Source organism: Lates calcarifer, linkage group LG21 (genome assembly GCF_001640805.2).
Source record: "Lates calcarifer isolate ASB-BC8 linkage group LG21, TLL_Latcal_v3, whole genome shotgun sequence".
In the NCBI taxonomy this organism is placed as follows: Eukaryota; Metazoa; Chordata; class Actinopteri; family Centropomidae; genus Lates; species Lates calcarifer.
In genome coordinates, this window is record NC_066853.1 from 27,809,535 (window position 1) to 27,823,901 (window position 14,367).

At 39.4% G+C, this 14,367-nt stretch overlaps 1 protein-coding gene across 13 annotated transcripts in view; it reads right to left on the reverse strand.

The window, feature by feature from the left end:
- myo18ab (myosin XVIIIA b) overlaps nucleotides 1–14,367 on the reverse strand; it is a 125,207-nt gene that overhangs the window by 69,307 nt on the left and 41,533 nt on the right. For 12 of the 13 annotated variants that reach the window (XM_051065728.1, XM_018700348.2, XM_018700378.2 and 9 more), the window contains 9 exons: nucleotides 14,169–14,345; nucleotides 12,458–12,668; nucleotides 10,753–10,895; nucleotides 10,473–10,573; nucleotides 9,380–9,443; nucleotides 8,636–8,780; nucleotides 5,951–5,962; nucleotides 830–1,000; nucleotides 224–314 (listed from right to left, as the gene is read on the reverse strand). In XM_051065728.1, coding sequence (XP_050921685.1) covers nucleotides 224–314; nucleotides 830–1,000; nucleotides 5,951–5,962; nucleotides 8,636–8,780; nucleotides 9,380–9,443; nucleotides 10,473–10,573; nucleotides 10,753–10,895; nucleotides 12,458–12,668; nucleotides 14,169–14,345 — 1,115 coding nt within the window. The remainder of the gene's footprint in view (nucleotides 1–223; nucleotides 315–829; nucleotides 1,001–5,950; nucleotides 5,963–8,635; nucleotides 8,781–9,379; nucleotides 9,444–10,472; nucleotides 10,574–10,752; nucleotides 10,896–12,457; nucleotides 12,669–14,168; nucleotides 14,346–14,367) is intronic. The other variant, XM_018700293.2, reaches the window with a different exon arrangement.

Consider the following 14,367-nt stretch of genomic DNA (forward strand, 5'->3'; position numbering starts at 1 on the left):
ATAAGAGGGAAAGAACAGAGGGTGAAGTTAAAGCTAAAAAGGAAGGAAAGAGAGAATGGAGGAAAGAATAAGAAAACATGGAGGGAAGTAGGAAGTAGGTATAAATCTGCATCTTGGTTGTGAACAGAACTCCCAGTGGGATCAAAATAAGAAAGTACATATAAAGTAATAAATAAATATGAAATAAAGTAATTATAAAGCAATATTGTTAGAGAGCTCTAACCTGTTAATAAGGGAGATGACAAGGGTGAACAGCTCCGAGTAGAGCCCTGATGCCATGGCCTCCAAACACTCCAGAGCTGTGACCTTTGAGCCTGGGAGATGGGGGAGGGGCAAGAGATGTGTTTTTAAAAGGCTTTGTAATCTTTATGAACTGCTTGCCAGATGGTTGGATAGTTTGGAACAAACTAGTGCTGAGAGACTATACACCAGCCCTCAGGGTTACATTTTCACTCCTTTCAAGCACAAAAAAGAGGACAGAGTTCTTTCTAAGGAAAGAAAACAGTAACAGCATTTCAAACATGGGTAGCAAACCTGAAAAACAACCACTTAGGAATTGTTAGCAAACCTTGCTACTTCTTGGGTACTGACCAAAATGTGTCTGGGGTATAGAAAACTGTCCAAAGGCTGGCTCGAAATTTTGGTCACATTTTAAAAGTTTCTTTAGAGGACATCAGATTAATATCTTTCACAATACTTCTCTAAACAGTCAATCACATGAGGGGTAAAGAAACCACAACTGACCTTATCAGATTTTTAGTGAAAAGTCAAAAGCAATGTGTACATAATCTAACAAAGGATACTGAAGAGCATGCAGTTTGGTTTTTACCTGAGCTGTCACCTTGGCCAGCCTCGTCCTGTGCTCCCCTGAAAGAGGTGGAATGCTGTAGTCCTTTGGCCTGATGCTTAAAGATAGAAGAGGACAGCTCCTCCAAGGTACAACCCAGCAGGTAGGCAGCTTTCTGGGCCCACTCATGACGTGCAAACTGCCTGCGTCCTGCTAAAAAGAGGGAAAAAATGTGTTTAAAATACAAAACCATATTCAACAAGGACCTGGGGATCAAAAATAATCAAGATGACAGGTATAGAAACTTGAAGAGGGTGGAGGAAGAATGGGGTAAAAAGGATGCTTAAACAGAGATGCAAGAAAACTTGTGTGCAATTTCTGCCAAGCTGCATAATGCTTTTGGTTTTTCTTGGCTATATCTAGCATGTACTGAAAAGAAACTGTAAAAATACAGAGTATTGACCATAGTCTTAGCTTTCAGTCCAGGTAAGAATTTCTCATGGATGGTCCATATAATACAGTGGCAAGAAAAGTATGTGTTCTTTCCAAATAGTTCAATCTTAGTTTAATCAATCCACAAAACATTTTTGCCAATACCGCAGTGGAGTGTCAATGTGCTCTTTCGCAAACTTCAGGCGTGCAGCAATGTTCTTTAGTAAGCAGTGGCTTCTTTCGTGGTGTCCTGCCATAGACACCCTGTTTGTTCAATGTTTTACGTACTGTAGACTCATGAACACAGATGTTAGCCAGCTCCAATGACACCTTCAAATCTTTGGCTGTCACTCAGGGTTGCTTCTTTACCTCATTGATGAGTCTTCATTGTGCTCTTGGGGTCATTTTGACTGGGCGCCCACTTCTTGGTAGAGTAGCCACAGTCCCAGAGTGTCTCCATTTGTGGATTGTTTGCCTAACTGTAGACTGGTGAATTTCTTAAGTCTTTGAAATTACTTTATAACCATTTCCAGCTTTATGTAAATCAACAATTCTTGATCGTAGATCCTCTGAAAGCTCTTTTTGGCGAGGCATGGCTCACATAAGTGTATTCTTCTTGTGCAGAGCAAACTCAAAAAGTTTAAGTGGTTTTTATCAGTCAAAGTAGCTCTAGTCCATACCCCCAAACTCATTTTCTTAGCAAGTCTCCAGGTATGCTAACACCTGACTCCAATTAGCTTTCTTGAGGTTCACATACTTTTTTTTGTGTGTGTGTGTTAGTATTTTAGGCACATTATATTTGTCAATACCCTCGACTTATCTGAAGATCAGATCACATTTTATGACAAATTAATGTAGAAAACCATGAAATTCCCAAAGGTTCACATACTTTTTCTTGCCACTGTATATCCAAAAAAGATACAGTGCATTTGGAAAGTATTCAGATCCCTTCAATTCTTTCACATTTTGTTAAGTTGCAGCCTTATGCTAAATTTCAATGTCACACAATCAAAAAGAAAAACAAGATTTGAGATTTTTTTGCAACTTTACTAAAAAGGAATAATTGAGTATTCAGACATTAGGTCAGCACAGATCTGGGGAAGGCTACAAAAAATTTCAGATGTACTGAAGGTTCCCAAGCGCATAGCGGTCTCCATAATTCTTAACTGGAAGAAGCCTGGAACAACCAGGAGTTTTCATATTCCCTCCTCTGACAAAACTAAGATTGAATTATTTGGTCTCAATTCTAAGCATCATGTCTGTGAGAAACCAGACATGACATTTTGAATTGGTTGCACCTCTGGAAAGTTCTGCCATCTCCATATAGGATCTCTGGAGCTCAGTGAGAGTAACCAGATTTTGGTCACCTCTCTTACCAAGGCTTAATTGCTCAGTTTTGCCAGGCAGCCAGCTCGAGGAAGAGTCCTGGTTGTTTCAAACTTCCTCCATTTAAGAATTATGGAGGCTACTTTTCCCTTGGGAACCTTCAGTGCAACATTATTTTTGTAGCCTTTCCCAGAAATGTATATGTTGGTGGTGGTCCAATGATGTGGAGAATGTTTTTGACACACTTTGGGCCTCAAATCAATCTAGTATCTGCATTTGTGAAAAATCTGTCTTAAAATATGGTAAGATCTTCATCTAAGTTACAATTATTAAGAAACATGATCTATTTTAACCAATAACACACAAAGCATTGTATTGTTCTTGTCCATTTACACAATTACAGAATTCAAACATTCATAATGTAGGTTGGAAAAGTATGTGAACCTCCAGACTAATGACATTAACAAAAGCTACTTGGAGTCAAGAGTTAGTAAAACTGGGGTCCAATCAAAGAAACAGATTAGAGATGTGGGTTAGAGATACTTTGACTTAAAATTTGAATTTGTTATTCACAAGAAGCATATGCTGATGTGAGCCAGGCTTCACAAAAAAAACTTAAAATCAAGAATCGCTGTTTTGCTTTAACTTGGTGTTTTGAAGTGTCTTCTAGAATAAATGTTTGTCCCAGATGCTGATAATGAGAGATGTGAACAAAACACTTGACAGCAGACGCCAAGCTCCGTTCTGCATATAAATACATGTGTATGCGGCCTCTGCAAAGACTTTAGACACATTATATCTAAAATAAAAGTCTGAAATAAAAAGCGATTTTTCTGGTTAATAAAAAGGTCTCTCTCTGTAGGAATCCTATCCATGATGTTGTCAGATGATTATAATAACAAGCAAAGTGACAAAACCAACCACTTTAGTGGACATACTAATGTGGATGTGTGCGCTGTTTGTTCACATTCCAGCAGCTGTTCGCAGTGACCAGATTCATTGTTCTTGATCAATAATGCACTGATTCCAAAGACTTTTGTCCCTATCAATTATTTACACCATCACCCAGGTTCAAAAATAAGTTATTCCTTTTTAAATATAAACATATTATTGCAAAAGTTTGGTTTTACCTCTGCTGTTTTGGAGTGTTTGTTCAAGTGACTTGGCCCGACTCTCATATTAAGATTAAGCACGACTCCAACATGTCTAAGCAGACATCTTTCAAGGAGTTCAGTATTGCTGACTGCTTTAGATAAATTACATTTATTGGATTAAAATGTTTGTGCTTTATTGTTGTTTAAATGTAGGCTGTTATATGGCTATTTAAAACATATGTCCACACATGCGTGGAACAGATCGGGCAGTGTCGTTAAACAAGTTCAATTCTGTGTATGCGCTGATTTTAGCATATGTGCAGAAAGGATCGTGCTTCTGGGTACGGATCGGGCATGTCCCAGCCAAAAGGGGTCCTAATTTAGGTTACCATAAGCCTGTCTAACTGCAAATGTCCAGTAAAGGGTCCTTCCTTATGGCCTAAACATAATTACAGTCTGACCATAAAAATAGCTGGCCTTTTTAAAAGCTGGAGAGGGTTGCATAGTCATCTCAAAAGGTTAAGTTATTCATCAGTTCACAGTCAAGACAAATTTTCTATAAAAGGAGATGATTTAATACTGTGGCTTCTCTCCCTAGAACTGGACGCCCTGCTAAAATGATTCTAAAAACAAAAAGCAGAGCACTCAGTGAGGTTAAAAAAGAGTACTAGAGTACCAGTTAAAGACTTAAACAGATCATTGGAGCTGGTTAACATCTCTGTTCACATAGAAGTATATGTGGTAAAAGGGGCACAATATACCAAAATGAAAACATCATTCCAAAGGTGAAGTATGGGAGAGGGAGCATCATGACTTAGGGCAGCTTTGAAGACTGGACAGCTCACCATCATGGGGGGAAAATGTATGCCCATGTTTATTAAGGTATCGTACAGAAAAATGAATAATGTACGCAACAGAGATGCTACGGAATTACTTCAAGAACGTCGTTCATACCGGACATCCTGAGAATATGGCTCAGCTATAGCAGTTCTATAAGAAGAATGGTCAAAAATTCCTCCTGAATGTTATGCAGGTCTGATCTGAAGCTACTGGAAGCTCTTGTTTGAGGCTATTGCTGCCAAATGAGGTTCCATCATTTATCGAATCCAGCGTTTGAATGAGTGTATTCAATAAAGACGCAAACAATTATAATGGTTTGTTTTTTGTGTTTGTCTCCTCTAGCTAGTCAGATGAAGATCATATCACATTTCACAACCAATTCATGCAGAAAACTAGATCATTCCTGATTCATACTTTTCACATACTTTTTCTTCCCACTGTACAGTACTTTGAAAAAATGAGGATCCTCTCATAAATGGTTTGACTTCCTCTTCTTTCTGACACTTGTAATACTGTGTGAGCTGTGCTGTGCATTTAAAGGGCCACTCTATCAATCTGACATGTCAAAGTAAATTTACAAGTCTGGAGGACTATCATTCAGCCTGTCAAAACAGTGGCATAATGTTATCTGTGCCAAAAGATGCATTGTGACAAGTGTAGGATTTAGTTTTTGAGCTGAGAACTGCTCCCTAAAACATGATCACAACTATTAAAAAGCATTGTATTTTTGCCACTTTAGGCATCTGAAAATATTAAATTAAACTCTCTATACAGCTAAACTGGTGTATTCTAACATGTATGGTGAAAAACACATTGAACACAAAACAATTCAGATTTGGATTGCTAATCGCTGTTGATCATACCCTGACTCTCAAACTGTCTTGCATACAGGCCTGTATGGGGAGTGCTTCTCCCTTTGGTCTGGAGGCAATGCAAAGCCCATGGGTTACACTAAACCATGGAAACGTGACAGCCTGCACAGCCAGCCAATCAAAGATCTGAAACAGAGTGCCTAAGAATCAACAGGAGCCCCTGCCAAGCAGAACCTTCATGAGGGTACATGGGGTAAAGCTGGAAAATACATGTTCTGTGGTAGAAAGTCAAAACACTAACTAGAAAATTGAAAATGAACAAGCTTTACTTTGCTATCGAACATGTGTTGCAGTGTGACAGCAGCTGAATGTGGATGGCATGCAGAGGCATCAGAGAGGAGTTTCAATGGACAGCAGAGTTCTTATCCCCATGACTTTCATCTCAAAATACAGAAAAGGATGACACAGGGAGAACTGTCTTGAGGCAAATGCGAAAACAGAGGAGGTGAAGAGAGAATGGGGAGGAGAAATAGTAGGGCAGAAATAATAAAAACACTAATAACTTAAGGCCTGGGAGGAATGATTCAGGCATTAAGACAGAAAATACAAAGAGAGGCTGTGAAATAAAGTTTTTAAGTGAAAAGCTGTTTTTGCATTACCTTCATCTCCGTCTGTGTTTGATAGGGAATGACATGCAAACATGCAAATAAAGAGAGGGGGTTAGAGATAACAGAGTTCATGGATTCATCAATTCACAGTTACCAAGAAATATAAACATTAGTATTAAACAACACCGACAGCCCACCATCATGCTTTGAAAGAGCAAGCTGAAAAGTTTGAGTTTCCAAATCTAAGAGTTATTATACTGTTCCAGCTAAAAGATATTTTTTATCCAAAGACTGTTATTATCTTGACGGAGTACAAAAACTACACATCACTGATTAGGTGTGCTGGTAATTCCTGTTTGAGAGATACAACGCCAGAATGAATATCATTCAATAAAACTAAGAGGTCATTATGTGTGTTTGTTGATGATATTCCTCCTTCCCTGCACCTAATTTTATGTTGTGTCATGTTGTCCTTGTGCAAACCAGCAAAAGGGATTCACCAAATGACAAATGCACTTTCTCACCCACTTCTATTAGAATTTTGCCATGCAGATACAGTATACAGCCAGAAGTATACAGACCACCCTGCCCTTGTACTTCTGCTTTACTTTTATTTTGGCTATGTTTTTCTTGGTCATTATCCAACAGTTATACTTTAGATAATAATCTCATTCCAACTTTGTGGCACTTTTAAGACTTTTTGGTTTGATTTTCCTAGTTGGTGTGGTAGTACTTGACTGGCCTGCACTGAGCCCTGACCTCAACTACTCCTGACACCTCTGGAATGATTTCGAACGCCAACTGAAAGCTCACTCACTCTAGTGGCATCTAACCATGCAGATAGTTTTGGTTTTATTTGGTTTTTAGGTTGATCACCCAGTTCCAAAATCTGGTGGAGAGAGATTTCTCAGAAATCTCTGACAGATATCTGACTAGCATTCTCCACATCATAAACTGAAAAATTGAGCAGCATCTAATGGACCTAGTCCTGGCTGCTGTTATAGTAAACATGCCTATTGGGAGGTGCATTCAAAAATCAAGTCTGACACCTAGTGGCAGTTAGTAGAAAGTCAACTCCAGTCAGTTTTTTTTTTTTTTACCTGGATTTGCATCTAATTCTGGTAGGGTCATGTTGTCATGTCTTTGAGCAGGGTCATATTGTCATTAATGTTGAAGTAACAATGTAAAGGACATCAATACATGGTTGGAAGGACAGAGAAGCAATTTGTTTAGTAAAATGGATACACTGAGTGTTCAGATTTGAAAATACGAAAATAAGAGTAAGAACAAAGTTTTGCCTTCCACCAAAACAGAAATGTGCTGTATTTACAAGTTTTAAAATATCTAATATTACAGTCTTAGGAGCAGCACATAAAGGAAGCAAGTCAAAGGTCCTTCTCTTTTATTGGTTCCACTGTTCCATATGATTTGTGAGGCACATATTGCTGTCGACTTGTTGTTGACACAGGACAGAACCATGTTTATTCATCTCTGTCTTTGTTGATGACATCGTAGTTAGTGGTGGCATTAATTATTGCATGACTATTGTATTTTACAGGTATTCACATCACTGTGTCACCTACTGGAACTGCCCAATGTTCACTCTGGAGTTGAACCGCAAGGTGAGACAATTAAAAACTTTCTCAACTGTATCTGCTGCATCCATCTCCATTTTCTTCTGGGAAAATCTAATTAAATTTAACAATACTTGCCTAATATACTAAATTCTTAATGGATCAGCACCTCCTATATTTAACACATCCATATCTCAGAAAAATGTAGGGAAGAGATTAACCACATCCAGAATAAGAAGGGTCATTGTTGTCCCAAGCAAGAAAACACCCTTTGGCCTTCACAGTAAGAGCTTCCCAGTTCTAGCACATTCTTACACAACATAGTGACTTTCACCATTCCTTTGCATGTACTCTTAAAATGTGGCTAAAAACCAACCAGACCTCCAATCACACCTCTTCCTTGTATGCTCATATTTGCTTGGCTTTCTGCCTATGTTTGTTGTCTCCTATGGATTTTTCCCATGTTGTCTGTAATGCAGTGTGATTGTACGTTATGTCATCTTTTAACTTCCTGGGCTGACTGTTTGCGTAACATTATTTTGTATTAACTGCCCACTTTGTATATGTCCACTTGCCTGAGTCCTCAGAGCTTTATTCTGTTCAGCTGCTTTGTGTCTTTGCCCACTATTTGCTGTTAATTTCATGAAAAGCCTTGTAACATGAGAGTAAATGCACTTTACGGTGCATTTGGCTCTTCCTTTGCATTGCGCTTCCATAAAGCTAGGTCATTTCATGAAGGGAAATTGATACAGTGAGTGAAATCACAGTCCTCAAGTAATAACGAACATGGCGCAGTTCAAGAGATGGAAACATGAAGCAAAGCTTTTGGGGTATGTTTTAGAGAAAGACGTGCATTTTGTCAAAGGCATGTATTTCTTTGGTTTATTTTCAGTATTTCTGTATAAGAATTTTTGCCTTCCCTTATGGGTATGTTTAGCCCCATCTCATTGTGCCTTTTTCTGGTTTGACACCCCTGTAAGAGGTACAGTGCTCCTGTGAAACCACAAAAGCAAACAGTCAGGTGCACATGCATGGTTTTGATGTCTATGTTCTTATCATGTAATGACCAGTACAATGTAAACAATGTGACAATCTTCCATATTCATCATGTACTAAAGAATATATTCAGTATGTATACAATCAATCAGTTGAGAGTTTCTACCTTTAGTGGCTCCTGCGGCCCCCAGGTGGTAAATGGCCCCTAAGATAAGCCAAAGGCCCTTCTGCTCTTCACCAGAGATGCCCAGCACTTTCATGCCTGCCTGCAGCTTGGTGAACTGCTGCGCGGCTCGCTGCTTGTCCTCAGGCTGAAAAGGATAAAATAAGATCAAACTCAGGTGATTCCCAGGAGGAAGGTGAAATGTTACAGCAGCAAACAGCTACTTCCATATATTTAGTTATCAATAAATAGCTGGTAGAGTCTCAACAATATATAGACCAATATTATAGTAGCCTAGTGCAAAAATACTGGTATGAGTATATATATCAACAAATAAATAACAAGAGATTGAAGTAAAGAAATGCCAAAGACATTTTTTGAAACTGTGTCACCAGTGTCATCTATAATTTATTCAGCACAGAGCAATAAAAGTAATCTTTCAACTGTAAAATATCCTGCTTGGCATAATTCTTCATCACAGCTGTTAAAAAAAATAATTTGAGGATATCTTATCAAAATGTTCACTTATGTTATGGGTCAAGTAACCAACATGAATATCAGCTGGTATATCATTACTGTTTTTGTTTTCATCAAATATCAAATATCGCAAATATCAATTATATTATTTTTACATTATTACAAATATAGGTCAGGTTATAATACAGGGCTCAGCAAATAACATAAAGAAAATATCAAATGGAACCCGAAAAAAAGACTAATTTCAAATAAACCATCTGGTGTGATTACCTTAGAATGTGGTATAATCCCAAACGCACTGTTCTCAGCCAGGTGGTTAAAGTGCAGCTCCGTTCTGGAAGAGAGGGGGATACTAGGATCAGTAACATCCCCTGTGCCAGTGAAATACTGAAACCTATGGATATTGTAGGTGTTTGTTCAGTAACTGGTTCATTCTGAGCTGATTTAGCGATTTTTGGACATTATACTCAAAAAACTATGGAAGCAAATTTGTTGATAATCTGCTGAATAAGAGAGTATCTGAAAACATAGCATTTAAATTAAGACCTTATGATTCCTGTAACCTAATAAAATGCTTACAAAAAATGTTAATCTTCACACTAACCTTTCACTTGTGTGTACATGATGACAATGACTCAAAGGTTGAAATATCATGCCATCCATTATCAATAGTAAACTACTAGGTGTTTCTTGTACAGGAAATAATGAATAGGTGAAAAAGGATGTAATTTCAGGCACAGCCTATGACAAGTTACATCATTAAAAATCACCTAAATTCCTGTCAGAACTTAAAATCTTGAGTGAACCCATACCAAAAGAGAAACTAACATCCAATCAAATTGTTTTTCCTCTGAATTTATGTTTATATTTTCATGGAAAAGGCAAAGAAACAGCAAGGCTGTCACAGCAAGGCTGCAGACACAGCACCCTGAGGCACTTATGATCATCTCTGGGGACTTTAACCATGCAACTTTGGACTCTACCTTGGCTGTTTTTAATCAGGTTGTAGACTGTCCTACTAGAAACAACAGGACAATTGATCTTCTGTATGTTAATGTAAGGGATGCATACAGATCGACTCCCCTCCCCCCACTAGGGAAGTCTGATCACAATCTGGTTCACCTACAGCCACTGTACAGCAGCCAATGACAACTCGGTCCATCAGGAGATGGGCCCCTGAGATGGAAAGTGCCTTGAGAGACTGTTATAACACCACAGTCTGGGATGTGCTGATCAACCCACATGAGGAGGACATAGAGGGGATGACACACTGCCTGACAGAGCAGAGACTAATCAAAAGATAAGCCACTTTGTAATCAAACATGCTCTAATTTAGTTGGCAAACAGGTACTAGATGAGTCACCTCAGGCTGCTGTCAGCTCCAGCCAGTATATAGTAAAAGATGTTGAAGGTGGACTCTCCCTCAGGTCGTCTGCTCACCCTCACTTTCTCCAGCAGCATAGTCTAAGCAGGAGGAGACAACATGAGTCAGAAACTTCTGCTATGGATATACTCAGTACATTACATGGCAGTGTATGCGTGGAGTGCCTGGACAGTCTCAGTTTTCATCTCTTACACAGTTGGTTTAGTTTAAATTAGTAACTGTTGCAATTTAAGTGTTTGTTTATGTGTGTGTGTGTTACCTGGATAGAAGCAGAGGCCACCTGCCCCGCCTGGTCAAAGTCAAGGGACACTACATGGGAGAAGTGGCTGGCATTAGTGTTCATGGTGGTGGAGCTGTTGCCAAAAGCCTCCAAGATGGTGTAGACCGCTTGCCACTTCTCAGCTGTGTCCGAAAAAAAAGAAAAGAAAAGTTACAGGACATAAACAGTCAAGACAGACAGCCATGATGCTATTAGTCAGCTAATTATACACTGTACTGATCATCAACTGAAAAAAACAAAGCTAACAAGAACTCTCTACTTGAAGAAAGGAGGAGGGATTGCTGTGCTTGTGAACAACAGATGACGTAAACCCAAACATGTTACTGTGAGAGTGCATCTCTATAGCCTGGACACTGAATTGTTGCTGTGAGTCTGCATCCATATCATCACGATCACCTGTGTCATTGTTGTTGCTGTCTGTAATGTGTGACATTTCTGCCACAATACCAACTTTTTATCAGTTGGTCAACTGCCCCACCCAAGATAATAAAACTTTTTTTTTTATTGCAAATCTGAAACAAACATACACATCCTCAGATCAGACCACTCCCTTCTCACTCCCATGTACACACCCATCATCCAGCAGCAGCCTGTGACCACAAGAACTGTGAGCAGGTGGTCACAGCATGCTGATAAGACTGCAAGGATGTTTTGAGGCCATAATCTGGAATATACTCTGTGAGCCCCATAGAGATGAAAGCAACCTGAAAGCTGCTTAATAGGAAGAAAAGAGCCTTCAAGGACAGGGACAGAGATCCCCTCAAGAGCATGCCAAAGGAATTGAAACAGAGGCTGAGGGAGAGCAAGAATGTCTACAGGAGGAAATTGGAAAACAAGGTCCATTAAAACAATGTGAGGAATGTGTGGTCTGGTATGAGGGATGTCATAGTTTCAGGGCCAAGGGGAACCAGTCCGTGGGAAACCTGAACACCAATGAGTTGAACATGTTCTTCAACAGGTCACAGGACTCCAAGCCTCTTCCAGCCACACAGACCCCACACCCTCTGTGTCAAGAGGGACTGCTAGTTAGATGGTAGGTAGTTTTTCCTTGTAACAGGACAGACTGCTCATCTGGATGTGTTTTTTAAATCACATTATGTATCACATCTGTTATATATCTGTAAATCAGATCAATCAAATATTTCAAGACTTGCTCTACATTATATTGTGTGGTCCAAAAGTCCACGAGTCCACCTGTGCAATTAGAGTTATTTTCAGTTTCAGTTTTACGTCCAAATAAACTGGTTTGTTTACTGCACAGGAATACACATGTTGTTTTTTGTGAAAGTTCAGTTTAGAGAAGAAGAGAATAAAAGGACTGCACTTATATATCGACCACTCAACACAGGTCACATTCACCCATTCATTCATACAGCACTTGTTCTATACACACATTCTAACACATTCACCTTCCAATGGATGGGTGACTGCTCTACCTCCTGAGCCACAGCTGCCAGAGGTGAGGTGAGGTTCGTATTATATTTACGGGCAAGACATTTATGGTTTGCAATTCTGGTACGTGTCAACAAAGACAGAAATTCTCACAGACTAAACATCAGTTCCCACTCCAGTGATATACCACAGCATCATGCACATTCATTCTTACCAGGTGATATGCATTATATGAAAGACTTGTACAACTACATGTGATGATTACATTACAGTTTTCTGTCTGCAGGCTCACCAGAGAAGATTTTGCCTGTGCTGCCAGCGATGGAGACCAGATACTGTAGCAGGTGCTGGCAGTTGGTTGTCTTACCACTGCCAGATTTGCCCAATAGCACGATTGACTGATCCTGCCGAGTGGTGAGTAGGTTGCGATAGGCTGACTGGGCCACAGAGTAGATATGAGGAGCTGAGTCCTCACGGCGACAGCCTTTGAACATGTGCATCACCTGATGGGGGATGATGAAGGGGAGAGGACGGAGATACACACAGCAAGGGAGAAGCACAAAAGAAGGATATTGACAGAAGCAGAGAGACATTAAATTAAGAGTGAATGGTAAAAAGCATGGCTAACCGTGGTGAGAAGAGTCTATAATAATGCTGCCAATCTAACACTGTGTCTACACAGCTGAGAGCAACTTGTCTGATGAAGCCACAAGAGCTGAACAAGGGGTCTGATTCAAGTGTTTGGCCTTTCAGTTTCCAGCTAAGACTGTATGGACTATTTGTGTTACTTATCTATCTTTACATTCGCTTCAGGCACCATCTCTGATCTGCTCCATCTTTACCAGTAGGTCACTTTGGTCCTGGGTGTTGCTTAATGGTTGTTTTGGTAGTTTCACGTTCAAAATCATTCAGCCAAACTGCTGCTAACATTAGCTCACGTTGTTTCTAGATGCTCAGCTTGTTTTTAGGTTAGGATTCCTTCAGTGTTCATCGTTCAGGAGGTTTTTACTGGGAGCTGAATTATCCACTGAGGCTTCAGTGAATAAAGCAGTTTCTTAAATTTAAAAAATCTCTGTTTTTCTGTGACGCAAACATGGGACATTGAGAGTGGCTGTTTGCTCAGCTTGTTTCTCAAATTACTCAAATTGACAAAAATCCTTCTTCTGGTTTAAGATTAGAGTTACAACTTTATAAAAAGTGACAGAGACGTGACTTGAAACATTAAGAAAGTAGTTTGATGAAAATGTTTTAATGTGCAGCCATCCAGCAGACAAAAGGGTTTATGGGTTTAGAGTACCTAAACACTCATGTGACAGCTAATGACAGGAACAAATAACAAATAGCTTTGGTGACTTAAATGATTTCAGACGATTTGCAGCTACAGCTCTGAAAAAGAAGCCAAGAAAGCAGCAATAACAACTGATGCAGGGACAGCTCTCATGTCAGATTTTTTTTGTCGCTGCCACTGTTACATAGACGGATTACTAGAAGATTTCAAGTTCTATGTTTTAGACTCACAGCACAGATGACATGGCGGGACATGACAATATATTGTTATTTGGGTGGAGGGCATGTGTTAACAATGACGTCATGACTAATCGACTTAAATTGGCTCAATTAATCGGCGTCAAAAAGTAATCAGAATGCCCATCCCTTCTACAGACATAAAGGCAGCTGAAGACTCATTTATTCAAACTGGCCTTTATCTCACCACATGCAGTCTTATGTTTGTGATTCTCTGTGTTTTTAATGTCTTTCTGTTGCTTTTTTTCTTTTTAACTTCTTTCATAGTGTTATTTTTCAGAAATTTTACTTTTGTGAAGCATTTCATGACTTTGCTCTGTGAAAGGTGCTACACTAAATATGCTTATTCACTTATTCATTTAAGAATATTTTTTTTATTGTTAATCAGAACAAAACATCACACCATCACATAACACAAATGCCCTCCACAATAATGCACTAGCACAAAAAAGAAGCATAGAAACATAAAACAAGCTTACCTTCTCAGAGTACATGGAGGGTGTGCAAAGGGGGTTGATGACCACCATGTTGGGTCCAGCGTAGGTGTGGATGAGATTGCCTCCATAGCGCTGCCTCAGACAGTGCATCACACTGGATTCATTCAGATAGAGAAGTGAGGCTAGGTCCTCTGATCGGTCATATGATGGAGGGTTGGCCTACACAATGCGAGAGAGAGCC